The sequence below is a fragment of the Nylanderia fulva genome, unplaced genomic scaffold (assembly GCF_048542155.1).
Source record: "Nylanderia fulva isolate GAGA-0341 unplaced genomic scaffold, ASM4854215v1 Scaffold9, whole genome shotgun sequence".
NCBI lineage: Eukaryota > Metazoa > Arthropoda > Insecta > Hymenoptera > Formicidae > Nylanderia > Nylanderia fulva.
The window spans coordinates 4,524,011-4,541,909 of NW_028191026.1; the positions used below are offsets into that span (position 1 = coordinate 4,524,011).

The 17,899-nt window shown below is 30.9% G+C and overlaps 1 protein-coding gene across 5 annotated transcripts in view; it reads right to left on the bottom strand.

The window, feature by feature from the left end:
• LOC114929866 (adenylate cyclase type 6) overlaps positions 1-17,899 on the bottom strand; it is a 124,870-nt gene that overhangs the window by 51,819 nt on the left and 55,152 nt on the right. For all 5 annotated transcript variants that reach the window (XM_085489724.1, XM_085489719.1, XM_085489720.1 and 2 more), the window contains 2 exons: positions 16,375-16,585; positions 14,078-14,427 (listed from right to left, as the gene is read on the bottom strand). In XM_085489724.1, the coding sequence (XP_085345850.1) occupies positions 14,078-14,427; positions 16,375-16,585 (561 nt within the window). The remainder of the gene's footprint in view (positions 1-14,077; positions 14,428-16,374; positions 16,586-17,899) is intronic.

The following is a 17,899-nucleotide window of genomic DNA, read 5'->3' on the forward strand; positions in this document are numbered from 1 at the left end:
TTCGACCGAATTGGTTTCTCCGCCGTGGCTCTTCTTTTTATTCTTTTTTTTCTCTTTACGAACGAGTTGCCGATTGTACGTCGAGAATCGATGATAATCCCCCGAGATGGAAATGCGACGGGACAAGGTTTTTTGCCCGGGGCTTCTCCTTCCTATTAACCTCATTGCGCGTTGCCCCTCTTTTAACCCCCTTTTAACCCCCTTGATTTCAGCGAAAAAGCACCCTCGATGCCTTCGTCGCGTGTTATCCGGCGAAATCCCTGACGTGCAACCACGAACACAGCGTCGACAAAGCCTTTCGCCGCTTTTTCCGCCTCAAACAAACACAGACACACACACACACACATATATGCATGTATCCTCCTCCAGACGTGATCAACTTCGGCATTGCATTTCGTGCATCCCGCATAATCGTTCGCGCTATATATAATCCAATCTCGTCGCGGAATAAGGCTCTTTCGCGGTTATTATCTGCTTTTGTGATGATTATCGCGGAAATCAGTTTGGAGGAGAGAGAAACGCGCCTGACAGTTCGCTTTCTGACAATCAGCTGTTCTTGGATGCGTATCTGACTCGCGTTTACAGAAAGGGATTATTTGATTGTTTTTTTATTCTGCTCTCTATTGTGGGTCATATTTAGAATAGGGTGTCTTAGCGGGAAAATCTAGAAAACTAGAAATCAGTTTGGAGGAGAGAGAAACGCGTCTGACAGTTCGCTTTCTGACAATCAGCTGTTCTTGGATGCGTATCTGACTCGCGTTTACAGAAAGGGATTATTTGATTGTTTTTTTATCCTGCTCTCTATTGTGGATCATATTTAGAATAGGGTGTCTTAGCGGGAAAATCTAGAAAACTAGAAATCAGTTTGGAGGACAGAGAAACGCGTCTGACAGTTCGCTTTCTGACAATCAGCTGTTCTTGGATGCGTATCTGACTCGCGTTTACAGAAAGGGATTATTTGATTGTTTTTTTATCCTGCTCTCTATTGTGGGTCATATTTAGAATAGGGTGTCTTAGCGGGAAAATCTAGAAAACTAGAAATCAGTTTGGAGGAGAGAGAAACGCGCCTGACAGTTCGCTTTCTGACAATCAGCTGTTCTTGGATGCGTATCTGACTCGCGTTTACAGAAAGGGATTATTTGATTGTTTTTTATCCTGCTCTCTATTGTGGATCACATTTAGAATAGAGTGTCTTAGCGGGAAAATCTGGAAAACTAGACATTGTCAGGGAATTTTATAAATTTCTAGAATTGTCAGGAAATTTTACTATTTATCTGGATTTTTTCACATTATTCTACATATGTCTCAATAATTTGAATTTTAGTTCAGATTTTCCAAGAACAGAAATTAATTTTTTCCCAGACTGAATAAATATAAATTTAAATAAATATAATACTTAACTAATGAAACACTATATATAAATATAAACTTTTCCTTGACTTCCAGCACGCTAATTTTCTGTGTTAAAAATCGATTCATCTACAGCGTGTTCGTTAATTTATATTTTCATCGTCGTGTTATTTTATTTCAATGTGTTTGATAGAGACAAAACTAAAAAATTTGATATAATATAAATAAAAAGGTGATTAAGAATTTCATAATTTAACATTAAATTGATTTATCATATAGATGTATGCAAATTATATATTTGGAAAAAAATAGTACTAAAAAGTCAGGAAAAAAATTAATTTTTGGTCTTGGAAAATCTGATAAAATCCGGGAATTTTTTTCATTGAGTCTGCTGGACACCTTGTTAGAAGATGCGCACTTTAAACGAAACTTGAAATACGTCTGGCGTTATAATAATGTAGACGTCATTAACACCGTACTGCGTTCAAGATAAGTTAAAGTTTCTCGCAGGCAGAACTAGAACAAGTTACTCGTCTTGAGAAATGTTATATATATAATTCTAAAATACAATTTATTTGTTCTCATTTTTATTTTTTATTTAATTATATTAAGAAATAAAGACAGTTATAAAATAGCGTATAAATTGTGAGAGAAAATATTTCGATAGATGAGGATGTGGATATTATATTCGGATTTATTTTAAATAAATTAATAATATAAATGATCTCTAAAATAATAAGTAAATTATATTTAAAAATATCAATTATAGACTAAATGTACGCTAAAATGTTAAGTATATATAAATAATTATTATTGTCATCACTACACTGTATTTTTATTTTAATTCGGAAGAGAGAGAAAAATATGTAATATTATTCAGACTTTTTGTTAAAAAAATAAAAGTATAATTTATTCCTGGAAAGAATATGTTTTCTAAAACTTAAAAAAATAATTACAAATTATAGAGATGTCAGAAAAAACGTTATTAACGTCTCGTGACAAAAAGTTTATCAATTATAATTTATACAGAGTATAATTATTACTTAGAATATAATAATTATAAATTATTATTTTTAATAATTAAAAAAAAAAATACTAAGCATACATATACATGTAATTTATCAGTAAAAAAATGTTAACCATCTTTCAGACTCTCCCTAATCTATTGACATTTCAATTTGCTGCATTACATACTTTATCATGGACATATATATCTTTATTTCGATTCGAGAAAAGGAGCTACTCTTTCCATTATTTTATTCTCCTTCGATTCGATAATCGTTCTCGCAATTTTCCCGCCAGTGTGCCAACTGTTTATCTTTATTCGAGCATCGACATCGGAGTAATGCGATAGCCATTTACGTTACGTAGTTTACACCGTAGGCTATATTCGGGCTAAATTATTTTAGTAACAAAATCGATAGTTACCGCCGGCTATTAAGATACATACACGGCTCCAACCCTTCGGAATGATCCTCGGCATCCTCGAGGCTGCCCACGACACAACGAGGTCGCGTTACACTTTTCGAGTGGAAAAGATTGTCGGTGGGTGGCTGAGATAAGGGTCGACACCATGTCGTCCCTTCGTTTTTCATCGCAAACTGTCTTCTTTTTCTTTTTTTTTTCTTGTACAAGAAACGAGTAAGAGGAAATTACAAGAAGGGAGAGCGTTGTCCTCCGTGGGAGATAGTGGAATATTTAATCATCTCAGTTTTTTCTCGCGAATAGCTCTTTTACTTCGCTTATTAGCCCCTTAAGTAGACACGACGTGAAAAATATCGGTACCAAGAGATCTAAACGATTTAGCTATCCCTTTCGAGAGAATATATATTAAAGGGAATTTTTCTCTGACCATTGAATTAAATTTAAAAAAATTTAATTACCAGGTAATTAAAAAAAAATTGCTATAAAAATTATTCTTCATGGAAACGCTATATAATATTTTTTTTTAATATTTCAGTATTCAATCGACCATATTGTAATAATATGAAATTAATGTTAACACATCTATTACCAAGAGATCTAAACGATTTAGCTATCTATTTCGAGAGAATATATATTAAAGGGAATTTTTCTCTGACCATTGAATTAAATTTAAAAAAATTTAATTATTAGGTAATTCAAAAAAATTGCTATAAAAATTATTCTTCATGGAAACGCTATATAATATTTTTTTAATATTTCGGTATTCAATCGACATATTGTAATAATATGAAATTAATGTTAACACATCTATTACCAAGAGATCTAAGCGATTTAGCTATCTATTTCGAGAAAATATATATTAATATAATTAAAAGGAATTTTTCTTCGACCATTGAATTGTCAGGTAATTAAAAAAAAATTGCTATAAAAATTATTCTTCATGGAAACGCTATATAATGTTTTTTTAATACTTTAGTATTCAATCGACATGTTGTAATAATATGAAATTAATGTTAACATATCTATTATCAAGAGATTTAAGCGATTTAGCTATCTATTTCGAGAGAATATATATTAATGTAATTAAAAGGAATTTTTCTCTGATCATTAAATTGCCAGGTAATTAAAAAAAATTTGCTACAAAAATTATTATTTTTTTAAATATTGTAGTATTCAATTTGACATATTGTAATAATATGAAATTAATGTTAACTAGAATCCTAAACATTTGATTTAAAAAGAGAGCGAGGATTGAATTTTTTTCTAAAGCGGGAAAAACGAAAATAAATTATCTCGCTCAATGTTTTCGATGACGTAGTCTTGACTTTTTCATGTGTCAGTCAGGATGACGCGACGCAGGAAGGATCTCCGTAATATAACGAAGTGCCTTCCTAATGTATATCCAGATCATTTCTTTCGTGACTTCGATATTAAAGATCGAGTGTGATTGATCGCGTACGTCATCGAGTGATCCGGTTTCACGGTCATCGATGAAAATACTCGGATTTAGCGCGCATAAAGTGGTGAGAATGTGATTCCTCTCGTGATCTCAAAGCGAAAAGTTTCACGTTTAACTTGCGAAATGACCTGGAAGATAACAGAGTTGAAGGTGCATAAAAATGTGAGACTTAAATGAAGAGACCGCATTCGTAAAATGGACTTATTCGAACTTGTTATCGGACTTCGCTTTTTATTTAGGGTTTATTTCCTCTTTTATTTTCTCACCGGCTCTCTTCTTTGTTCTTTTATTTTGCGGCAATCTCTTTATCGCTTTTTCCAGCATGCCATTCGGATTCGTTGTCCGATTTGTTTTCGTCGACGTGGGAAGTTACGTGAATATCGGCGAAATTTTTACGTCGAGTTTTTCGCGATTTGTCTCGGCAACGGTTTTTCGATTAAAAAATGTAGCTGACCCCTTCGCATTTCACGTCGTTAATATCCGTTTTTTTTTTTTTCGCGGGATAAACACCGTGTGCATTTCCGCCGTGTAATCGCGCGATTACCAAACGCGCCGGAAATTGAACGCAGTATTGCATTTATGGCGGGAAAAATAAAGAGCGCGCTTATCGAGTTTTCAGGGGGATAGAAATTTCTCTGGTTATGTGGGGAAGAACACTTAAAGGAAATTTTAAAGTGAACTTTAAACGTTGGAAGATATATCAACATAAATGAATTCAAATTGAAAAATATATATATTCTGTTTTAAAAATTATTTTCTTAATTGTTCAAAATAATGTTTATAGATTAAGACTCTCTTGTCTATGAATTTAAATTTCATTGCGCTTTATTTTTTGTATAAATAGTCTTTTTTCACAACTCTTTATAAGCATATTTTTATAGTTCGAGTATAGCAGAGAATAAGAATTACTCAGCAGAATTTACGAGCTTCGCAAAAAGCTTTTCTTTGTCGCTTTACCTCTTACTCATTATCATTTTATTCATTGTTTATCATCTCTGCATGCGAGAGAGAGAGAGAGAGAGAAAACAAGATTTAATTATTTTTTTCATTATAAACCTCATATAATGTGCGCGATTGTAGATATTTAAATATAAAACACGCTTTCGTAAAACACTTCGATGAGAGAATTTCCATTCAGGAGTTTCTTTCCTTTATCTAAACTTTTAATATTTAATACTAAATAGCGCTTGGCTTTGGAAAACTATTGAAATAAATCTTCGCTAAAAATATCTTAACATAGCAGACACTGCGTAGAAGAAATTTCTTATTTTAAATGTAATTGTTCCGATCAATATACAATGCAAAGAAGGTATAGTCATTTAGATCAATATTTCTGCAAGTTCTAGGATTAAGAAAATAAAGAAAAATATATATAAATAAAACAATAGAATAAAATTATATTTCGGTTTTATATTTTTGTTAAAGCTAAATTTCTTTTTGCTCGTTTGATATAACAATTTATGTATTTATATTACGCGAATCGTACTTGAAAATTCTCTATTGCGTGATTAAAAAACCAGGATACATTTTTTTATAAAATAAAAAAATTACTAACCAATTAATTAATTCCGGTCAAGTTTACCAGTTTTCTCTGATTTATTTCAATAATATTCTGTAATCAAAAATAATCAGTGAAGACGCAAAAGAATCTATTTGATATTTATATTTTTATCAAAGCTACATTTCTTTTTGCTCGTTTGATATAACAATTTATGTATTTATATTATGCGAATTATACTTGAAAATTCTTTATTGCGCGATTAAAAAACCAGGATACATTTTTTATAAAATAAAAAAAATTAATTAATTCCGGTCAAGAAACGTAGCAAAGTTTCCTCTGATTTATTTCGATAATATTCTGCAATCAAAAAAAAAAAAAATCAGTGAAGGCGCAAAAGAGTCTTCTTTGTCGCGTATTTATTATCTTTCGTTATTTTATTTTCGCACTTGGCGACGTTTGTCTTCAATATCCACGTTGAAAGAAAGCTTTTCCGACGATGGGGAAATGTTCACGCGTTGCGTTGCACTTCCGCCGTCTTCATTTCCGGGGCTTGTTCCGCAAATAAACCGACAGCTGTGCGATGTCACAAATTGTCGCGGTTCTCTTTTCGCATTTCCGGTCGATTAGACGCGGTCCATCGCTGCGGTAAAGTGATTTCACAAAGAGGCACTCAGGACTCTCCCGACAAATGGACGCGGGATAAACTGCGCCAGATGTTGCACCTTACATCGACAAATAATCGACGTTGAAGTTTCGAATTATTTTGCTGTGAAAATTTCGTGTACGAACGATCGCACCTATTTTTTTTTTCCTTTTTATTTACACACCTAAAGAGAAGTTAATTTTTATTCCGCAATTTTACGCGTCAATAAATGTGTCGATAAATATTTTACGAACGTTTATTCGATTAAATGCTTGGATATTTATGTTGTGTTCAATTTTTTCCCACGAGGCTTTTTCTGTTATACATATACATAACGCATTCGTCGGCGATATATAACTTATATCAATACCGTACTGTTACATCACGTACATGTCACTGCAATTTCTCATTCTGTGATATTTTTTTTCCGTATCTGCCGTTTACGATTTATTTTTCTCGAATGAAGAGCGTGTCTAGGCACGTTTATATCGTTTAAGCAAATTTTGTTATTGCATTTACGAGAAAAATTTAAGAATACTCTTAATTTTTAAAAATACCTGATAAATAAAATTTTATATAAATAACGTAATTGAGAGAAAAATTATTTATTCTATATATAAAATTCTAAGGATTATTTATCGAAATTACAAGTTACTAATGATCTTGAAAATACGGGTAGGATTATTTTTTTTATAAAAATAATATTCAATAAAATACGTTTGAATATTTTTCAACTTGTTGGGTAAAATTGATACGATGAGATGAAATTTTTTGTCGTCGAAAGACATCCTGCAAGGATATATCATTTATAGGATTCGCATGGATACACTTGCGGGCGTACTTTTTATCCACGATGTTTTTTGTTGGCTATATTGCTCTGCTTCCGGCAAATCCCCATCTCGATCGTTTGAGCTCTTCAACTGTCACGTATTGATATTTTTTCCCTTTTATTATGATTCGTAAAAATAACATTAACAATCGCGTACATGTACTTTTGCATATAAATCTACTCATCTTACTAAGATAGAAATAGAAATTGTGAGCGACTAAAGTAGATGCAAATTTTTGCTGTAAAAATTGGAAAGACGTGCTGTAAATAATTGCGATCGAAATTTTTGTTAGCATTCTAATCCATCATATATATATATAACAAAAATTTCCACATGGAATGCGAATGTTTGGTACAATATGTGAAAAGAAACGAACGAATTGTTCGTGTAACCATTTTTACGGTACACAGGAGATATAACAGGGACAATCTCGGTGTATCGATCATTTTTGCACGCTCGGATTATCAACGTAGAATTTTTTTCTTTTATTTCAAAAAAAGCGTAAAGGATTATTCGGAGTATCCGGTTGAAAGTTCGAAACAAAGTCCGCGGAAAATCTCGTTTGCCTCGCTCGTAGTAATTAGTACTTAATTAACTCGAGAATAATATAAAGTTACTTAATTTTTATCTTTCTATTTTATAAGAGAGTTTTCACTCGATAAGCCATGGAAATATGTAATTAGGTTACACAAACAGTCAATAATTAGTTTCTTACGAGTTAGATATGATAAATACTTTTGAAAATTCTATCTTCTCGTGTCTTTAATAAAATTAAATAATTTATGCATTTTTTGTTTACGTACATATGTTTTTAAAATACAGAATTACGCGTTTTCAGTTAATCCCATTCTCTAATTTTCCTGATTCTTGTACGATTTAAATAATGAACGCTATTTTTTTATGGCTTTAAAGAACAAAGAGATACACGGCTATCTGTATTTTTTATTCCATGTTTCGCGTATATAAATATACGTTCAATTGTTAAAAGATTTGAAGTACATTAAAACAAGAAGTTTTATATCGTGATACTAGAAGCGGAACCAATTATTGGATGCACTCGCATCAATAATTATTCCATTTTGTAAAATCCGAAATTTCTGTATACGAATCCGTGATTTCATACGATCGATGTTAATCATTTCGCTAATCCGAACAAACGTGCACTTGCGAAGTTTCTGCACTCGCGATGGGTGCTTTAATACTTTGCAAAACAATTTTCACCAGCAGCTGGAATAACGAATCCCGAGAAGAGATTCTCCGATCTATATATTAGTTTTTTTCTATTTTCGAACATTCATCGTACGCACTTACACACGCTCGAAACGAGAAGTATTTATTCGAAATCGTGTTTATACATACAATTGAGTGCACATCGAACTTCCATATTTGCGAATATCGCAGCGACAAACTGTTAAAATAAATAAAAAAGAAAAAGTGAAGAGAAAAAATGTGTGTACTAAATAAAGAAAAGTAGAGGGAATAAAAGAGAAGAACTCCTTCAAGATACAAAGCTAGATCTTACATTCGCGAACAATGATAAATAAATAAATGTTAAATAAATAAAATGTTCATTGTAAAAAAAAATTATTAATTCGACTAAACCTTTCAATTAAATATTATTTTGTTAATTGAATATATAAAAATATTTAAATTAAATCTAATAAAACGTATATTTGACTTAAATACTAATATATGTTCAATTAACAAAATAGTAATTTTGTTGTGATTTATTGAATAGTTAATTGAAAGGTTTAGTCAAGTTAACAAATTTTTTTTTAGTGTTGTTAGAGTACTTATGCAATAAATAGCTAGAATTTGTTCTTGTCATCAATTTGTTATGTTGTAAAAAAAAAGATATCCCTTAATGTTATATTGTGCGTTGTTAGGTGTAATACGCATTTTGTTTGTTTATTTTTTTTGCTCCGAAAATACATTTCGAATGTCTCTTCGTAGACACAGACAGGTGGATTCTCATAAATAACAGCTTTACCTTCTCGTTTCTCGCAGCGAGGAAGAAGTAGCCAATGAATGTTTTATTCAATGGACCTACTCGTCGTATGAGATTTTCATATTGATGACAAAGCGTCGAATTACGTCGATAACAAGACTCGAAATGATTTATGAACGCGTCTAGATGTGCTTTATTCGAGAGAAAAAAAAATAGAAATGACAGACCGATATAAATTTGATGTCTAACTTGATAAAAAAGTTAAATGGTAATATATTTGTTCGCACTGCCTTTTATTCCGTAGTTCAGAGAATTCGGAACTTACGGCGGATTTTTTCTATTTTTATTTTAATTTTATTTTCGATATAATGTTAAGAATAAATAGTAATAGGACATTTTTAAGTAAATCGAGTTTGACAGTAAATCGTGTGATGTGTCTTGCATAAATCCGCTGATAATTTGCATAAACAATATTTTGTAAGCTGTATTTTAAAGCACTTGTTAAAGCGGCATTTGCATATATATGCATATTTTGTTACATATATTCGTGCACAAAAAGAGAAGAATAAAATAATATTAAATGAAGGAATATTTTATCAACATAAAATTGTTATAAAATATTGTTATTGACGAAATATATAAAATCTGTTAATATATAATTATACTTTTTTAGATGTATTTTTTAACGTTCGGAATAATCATTAAATTGTTCACACAGTATATAAACCGATTAGTGTAGAGAGAGAGAGAAAGAAAGCATCTTTCACTTTATCTTTACCCAGGCTAAACGAAAAACACGCTAAAGTTGTAGCATGAAGGATTAAACGGCGGATAGTGCACATGCAAAATATTATTTTTATTTTTTTTTTACACAATTTATTTTTAGCATCATATAAAATGTTAACATGATTTATATTCAAACTTGAAAAACCAATTAAGATAAAATAATCTAATAAAATATGTTTTGCAAGAGAGCTTCTCGTAATAAAACGTAAATTACGCAAGCAGTAATAAAGCTTACTGCGCTATTAATCTAATTTTAATAACTTTTTACAATCACTTTTTTTGCGTCATGCTACTGAATTTTGTAAATTTATCTTTGAAATTTCTTGCAATATTTGTGCATTAATTATTATAATTATTTTTATAAATAAATTTTTCTTTATATTTTATGATTTATATCGAGAGATTGATCTAGTGTGTCGCAGAAAACATCTATCTCTTTTGCCACGAAAATAAATTTAACAATCCAAGAAAGAGTACAATGTAACCGCAAGCGCGATCGCATTTTATTGTTGTTGATTTAAAATTTTTACGGTTTGTTGGTCATTCCTTGGGATTCAGTGCGAGTATTTCGCGGTTTCTCAAATTGCCGCAATGGGAGTTGGTTTACGAGCATTCTCAATCTTTAATAAAAAAACTATGTAGTGTTATATTGCGCACTTAAAATACGTTTAAATTTGTATAAAATATATAATTATATTACATATTTATGTAATACATATATAATTATATATTATATAATTATATATTTTATTTAAATATTAATTGTATAATTAATTTATTTATATATTAATTTTATATGAAGTATATAATTATATTATATAATTATATTATATATTTATATAATACATATATAATTACATCTTATATATTACTCCGTAGTCTTAAATTAATTTATAACAGAGCTTGACAGTTCTTATATTTCCAAAAGAAAGGAAGGAACTTTTAATTTTCGGTTCTCGCGATAATTTAATATTCCGAATCTCTTTTTCTCGCAAAAGTTAACTCGTTGCACTTTATTAATTAACCACAGCTGCGTTGCTCACAGAAATCCATGATTCTTTTTCCCGTCCAATCGCTTTGAATCGCTTTACGATACGTCCTTTAATAACTGAAATGTTATCTTTCACCGTGAGGTAAAACCTAAAAAACTGTTGAGTCCTCTAACGATATCAGATCAGAAAATCGCCGTATGTATTGTACCCAGCGGCGTGAAAAGCAATTACGGTCCATTTTGCAAAGCGACGTGCTTGCAGCGCCCGGCTTGAATGAAATCGTCATGATATTATTCCCTCTCGAACGTGAAAATAACCAGGTAAATGAATTATAAATATGTCGACGCGAAGCGCGCATCGCGGATTTCAACGAGGCTTTGCGTTTCAACGAAATTGCGATATGTAGGACCCATTACATAACATTTCCCTTCGCCTACCTAAATCAACAGTTTGTCGCTTAATCCGATAATATCTCTCTATATATTGTCTAAAAGTACATATATAAACTCTTGTATATAAATATATATTAATATAAATTATATATTAAATATATAAAATATACAAAATTAAATATTTTTTTTATATATTTTATATAATTATAATATTTATATACTTTAAACAATTTTGTACTTTTAAAAGAAATTGAAAAAGTTTTTGATTTCTTTTATAATTTAATGCAATCTATTTAAAACACTTTTTATGTACTATTTTTTTCTTTAAATTAAATTTTAATTAAATTTAAAAAATTCAATTTTCTCTATTAATCTTTTAATAGTATAAAATTTTTTTGATGAAAAGCGTTATTAATTCAAGATTTCAATGATCTTTTATTATTATTGGTACAAAATATCTGACATATTATTGACATGCGATTTTTTTTATTAACATTCAATTACTTGAGTCAGTAAAGGATCTATTTTATTTTTGCCACGACGATGTTACTTTTAAAAGATCAGATAAAATCTCTCCGGTGACACAACAGAAAAAGAAAGAGAGAGAGAGAGAAAAAGGGAGCACGCGATCTCGATATATTTTTAATTACGTAGGATTCTGAGTTTTTTGACGTGATATAAAAATAGATTGCGCAAGAAGAGAAGGAGAAAAGAAGGACGACTTGATGGATGGAAATGTCTATCTGGCTGGAGATCTCCAATAAGACCAAACCTTTTCCACAAGATTTCGCAATAAGCAGGGTTGACATTTCGTAGCTCGAATGAGCTATGAAAAATTTTTTTGGCTTTTTGTTGATTTATTTCTTTATCTCTTTTGAGAATGAATATCAGATGTTCTCGATGATTGCAATAAGATGGCTAATAAAATTGTAATGAATACGTGGAAAAATGGCAAAGTGCCATCTTGATGATTGATTTGTTTGTTTAAGGTCGCGCGTTTGTTTAATTATAATTAAATGGATTCTCAAGAGTTTGTGCTTCAACGTTGTTCTTAGAAAATTATTTAAGATCGCAAATATCTCTTGACACAGAGAGATCTGTTGAATTTTCCTTTTTGTTGTTTAATATTCCTAACTTAATTAAATCTTTTGTGCAATCGACTTGCAAATGAATGTCTCGAGACATTTTTTATGTCATTAATATCGATAGCGATAATTTGTTTTCTTTATTCATCGCTTTCTTTTCTTCTCGTGTGCCTTTATTAAACTTACGAAAATACTTGTGCGGTAAATTTGAAGATAGAAATGTAATATCAATACCAAAATGTGCTTTCCCGACAAATATAGCAGATCAAGAGAGAGAGAGAGAGAAAGATCGTTCTAATTAGATTTCCAATTCAGAGTTGGCCAGCTATTTGCGAAGCATACACCTCGTTTTGGGTATTTGTGTCCACTTTGTACGCCATTAATAAATGGATTCGTGTACGTTCGTCGGATATTATGTCACGCACTTCGTGTATTCTATCCGCTTCTGTTACGATGTATATATTGATTACCGTGCAATTTGGTTAATAATCGTTCTGTTATTCACGCCGTCATTTGCCACGTCGACAGTTACAAATTATATATAGCGACGCGAAACATTTCAAAAATATTTTATGCATTTGTTTTATTCGATGGAAAAATTTATTATTATGGATCTCGGAGCTTTATATTCCGAATTAAATCGAAAATATTTAGAACGTAAATAAATAAAAATAATATAATATTAATAGAGATTATAATTGTCTGATCCAGCAATTTTTTAAAATTATTTTTTGTACATTAAATTAAATTTAATTATACTTATGACAGATATGTATGTTTCGCGTCACACGTGGAAAATATAGAAAAATGTTTCCAAACATTTCTTAATTCTCCCAAGCAATTTTTAATCTGAAAGACATTTCGAGGAATTGTTTGAGTTAATTCTCATTACATGCGGAATAATAAGCAATAATATTCCGCTAACAATTCCACTACGAGCAATATCTTGATGGCAAATAGAGATCGAGATCCGACATGGCAATACCCCAGAATTATACAGAAACGTACAATTTATTATACAGTTCTGCGTAACATTGATTAATTAATATCATCGAGTAACCTACTTTCGCTAATTGCTGTGCGATGCACAGTATAGTATATGTACAAACTCGATCGTTAATTAACGCGAATCTGCAGCTTATAATTGTCACATTGATCGCAACGAAGCGGAACATTTTTTTGAATCGTCTAAAAATTAACCAAACACCTGTTATATCAAATATCTTTGAGTAATTCAGGACATTTCTAACGATGGACTGACTATATTACCTTCAAAATTATTGCTATACGCGGAGCATGAATTTTTAAAAATCCATTAAAAGAAGATATGTAGACATTTTTAATCTAGAATGTCTACATATCAAATTAAGGCTCGTCAAATTCAGAATTAATCATGCAAGAGCTACCCAATTATACGATCTCTCTCCCAATGACAATCTCTCAAACTTTATTACATCAAGAGAAAGCATTGAGAATTCTCCAGAAGATGGTGTCTATCTTCATTATTCGAGTCTCATAAAATTACTGGAATAACTTGAGAAGATAAATTCAAGAAAAATAAATTGAGAAAAATTTTTTTAATTAAAACATATTTTAAATTAAATCGAAACATTTTTTGCTGCATATAAAAAAATTTACAAGGCCGCAAAGAGTGATCTAAACTCACGTGCGCTATCATGGATGGATAATCTGGGTAAAGCAGGAAGGCTCCGACGAGATGAGCGGCCGAGAAGACGATGCCGGCGATGCAGGCGTGCCTGAGCCTGATCGGCAGAAGAGCGTAGGCCATGTAGATGAAGAAGCAAACCGCCAAAGCGGCGGCGAGAGGTCCACCAGCTCGAGGATGTCTGAAGAAGGGCGACGAGTCGTCGGCATCGTCGCGGCTCACCTCGTGCAGGCGGGCCAGATGAATGCTCAAGGTCACCTGAAGGGCCAGCAAGGTGATCAGGACCGCACCGCTGACAGCCGCGAGCCATATCTCGTTCATTCCCGGTCTGGAGATGGCTGCCAGCAAAACTGAAGAAGAAAGATTTATCACTGCTTGGGAATTTCGAGCTTTGACATTTTTTATTATTTAATCCTTCTATCATACAGGGTGTCTAGCCATCCTTGAAATTCTTGAAATGTTCTGGAATTTTGTTTTTCCTTTGAACATCCTGGAAATATACTTGAATTTTTCGTAGATCTTTTTGATTCTTTTTTTTTTTTTCGTTGCTTCTAAATATTCAGCTAAAAGAGTCAGCTGAGAATTCGAGTAAAAAATATTTAATCTTTTACTTTATAAATAATACGATATATTTTTTATTTACGGAATTTAAAATGTGTTGCGCATAAATTGTTTATACACGGAGAGAATTTTTTCTTACAATTTATCTTGAAAATCATGATAATTGAGGAATGGAATTTTATAAAAATTTCTCTGATTAAATATTTATTACGACAAAAAATATTAATATTTTATTGTGGTAGATATTAATATTTTTTATTGCAAGAAATATTAATCAGAGAAACTCTTATAAAATTCTTCCAATGTTTCATGATTTTCTGGGTAAATTCTAAGAAAAAATTGTCTCTGTAGATTTTAAAAGTTCCAAATATAATATAATATAAAAAATACTATATCGAATATTTGTAACGCATATATTAATTTTCATTAACGTGCAATTTATATCGAATTAATAAAAAAAAATTTGTTTTTTATTTCTTTTACATATTTATCATACTATTGGAAAACCGTGCAAATTTCTTTAAAATGTCCTGGAAATGTTCTTAAATAACACTCAAATTTTACTATACACCCTGATCGTAATTTTTTATCTTTCAATGTACGGATGTCTGGATATTCGATAAAAGAGCTAAAAATGTTTGAGAGATTGTTATAAAAAAAACTGCTTCCAATTAATTAATGCAAAATAAATGAGTGAGAAGTCTCGATATTAGATCTTTTAGCTAATCTGAGAGTACAACGTTTATCATAGTTTTCCAAGTTACACGACTTTATACAAATAAGCTTTCGCAGATAGGGACTCGATTAAAGTTTCTGGTACAATATTGCTCGAGCTTAAATTCAGCTCAGGAAGGAGATATGAAAGAATGAGCTCTGCGATGTCCCTGTCTGCAAACCTTGTCGTGTTTTCTGATGCTTCCGGGAGAAAACTACTTGTAGGCAATATTCTTGTGCATTATTTATGCCGTAGTAGCATGAAAACATAATGTCACGGCTCGCAGATAAGACAACGAGAGAGACATTCTTTTACGTGTCGGATAAAATGTGCGTTTTTTTAGTGTTTGTGATACTTGACAATGCTGTGTGCATTTTGGCGACTCTAACAGTATTTAAATTGCATATTTTACGAAAACTCGACATTTTCGTGTGAAGATGGATTTTACACATTTTTACATATAGATGTGATGTAGCAAATATTCCGTTTATTTGCAAACTTTACTGCGAGTAATTTCGATTCGATATTTCATTGACAGAAATATAAAAAATCCATGAAAATTTAAAAAATTCTTTTACGTTAAATTTCAGATTTATACATACGTAACAAAATTTTAATATAATTACAAAAAATAGATTGACCAAAATTTTATATATATATATTTTTGATGGAAAACTAAAGATTTTTTAAAAGTATAATTGATTTAAATGTTTGTTTTAATTTCCGAATTTTTTCATTGTTGACAAAAATACCTCAAGGATTTCATGATTTAACATTTAATTAATTTATCATATATACATATATGCAAATTATACATTTTGAAAAAATAATATTAAAAAGTCAGGGAAAAAATTAATTTCTGGTTTTGGAAAATCTGAAAAAATCAGGGAATTTTTTTTTATTGAGTCTGCTGGTTCTAAACTTTTCGCCACCTTTTATTATAGTGAGAAACTTTGAATTAAAAAAAATTGGGGAAGCAAATGTAAACTCGATATTTGAAATGAAATGTAAATTCTCTTACCGATGTAAACAGCGATACAAGTCACTAGAGTGACAGCTAGGGAGAAGTTTTCAGGTCTCTGTAAAAGCGTGAAGAGCGGCTGATCGGTCTGCATCAATTTCGCAACAAGTAGTAGGCCTAGTGCTAACGCCAAACCGACTAGTAGAAAGAGCACGTGTGTCATATTACTTTGATTCATGCGTAGGAAGTAGCGTTGATACAGCATTTCAACCTGAAACACGATCAAAGAATTCGCCATGCTTTGTTAATCAAATTTTCGTTAGTAAACTGATAGTAGGTATTAAGAGTATGTCTTATGATAGAGATGAAGTGAATATCTGAGATTTCGTGAAACAGGGTTTTGATGACATATCTGGGAAAATATGTGTATAATATATAAAATATGAGTTTTCTTAAAGATATGTAAAATATTAATATTACAATCTCTCTCTAATCACTATAAATTATTTTTCCCCGATAATAATGGATAAAGGAATAAAAAATATGTTTTATTCGAACTAGAGAATTTTATATCGTAATATTATTTTATTTAATATATTTAAATAATTATTTTAAAAAGTAAAATTTTAATAAGGAAAAATTCATTATATTTTATACAAGAACATCGTCTTATGATAAAGATGAAATGAATATCTGAGGTTTCATAAAACAGGGTTTTGAAAACATATCTGGGAAAATATAATATTTATAATATATAAAATATGAATTTTCTTAAAGATATGTAAAATATTAATATTAAAATCTTTAGAATCACTACAAATTATTTTTTCTCGATAATAATGGATGAAGGAATGAAAAAAATGTTTTATTCCAACTAGAGAATTTTATATCTCAATACTATTTTATTTAATATATTCAAATAATTATTTTAAAAAGTAAACTTTTAATAAGGAAAAATTCATTACATATTTTATGCAAAAACATCGCAGATTAAAGAAATTGTCTAAAATATCTGTTATGTAACATATTTACGGGATATCGGCAAAGTACTGTCGCGTTAAATTAAAAATTGTCGAATGAACTTGTTGAATGAAAATATACGAGATGAAATATTCGTTATAAAAAGAAAAAAAAAAGAAAATTATCAGTCACAAGTTACGTCTGTGTTGAAAAAAGTGCATGTAATTTCCAAGTGCATTCGTAATGTTGCTCAATCGTACGCGTGCGTTTCATACCATGATGATGGATTAAAATACTAAACGAGATCGAAATGATGAATGGACCGGTATCCCTTGTCGTTTGCTATGTCTACTAAATAACTCTCGCCGAACATTCCGACTGTATTGTCGATGACGGTAATTCCAACGTGGAACACGATAAGGTCTCGCCAATTCTATAGACAAAAATTCGCGAGAGAGAAATCGAGCTGCATCGTATCGATCGGACGATTGTTATCCATCCGAGGATGTCTTCCTACCTCGATTCTTTTCCTCGCGTGCCGCGTCTCGAAATTGAATTTAATCAAACTCAATTTTTACGCTGGCAATACTCCGGAAAATACAATTCGTCCGACGTCGACAAGCAA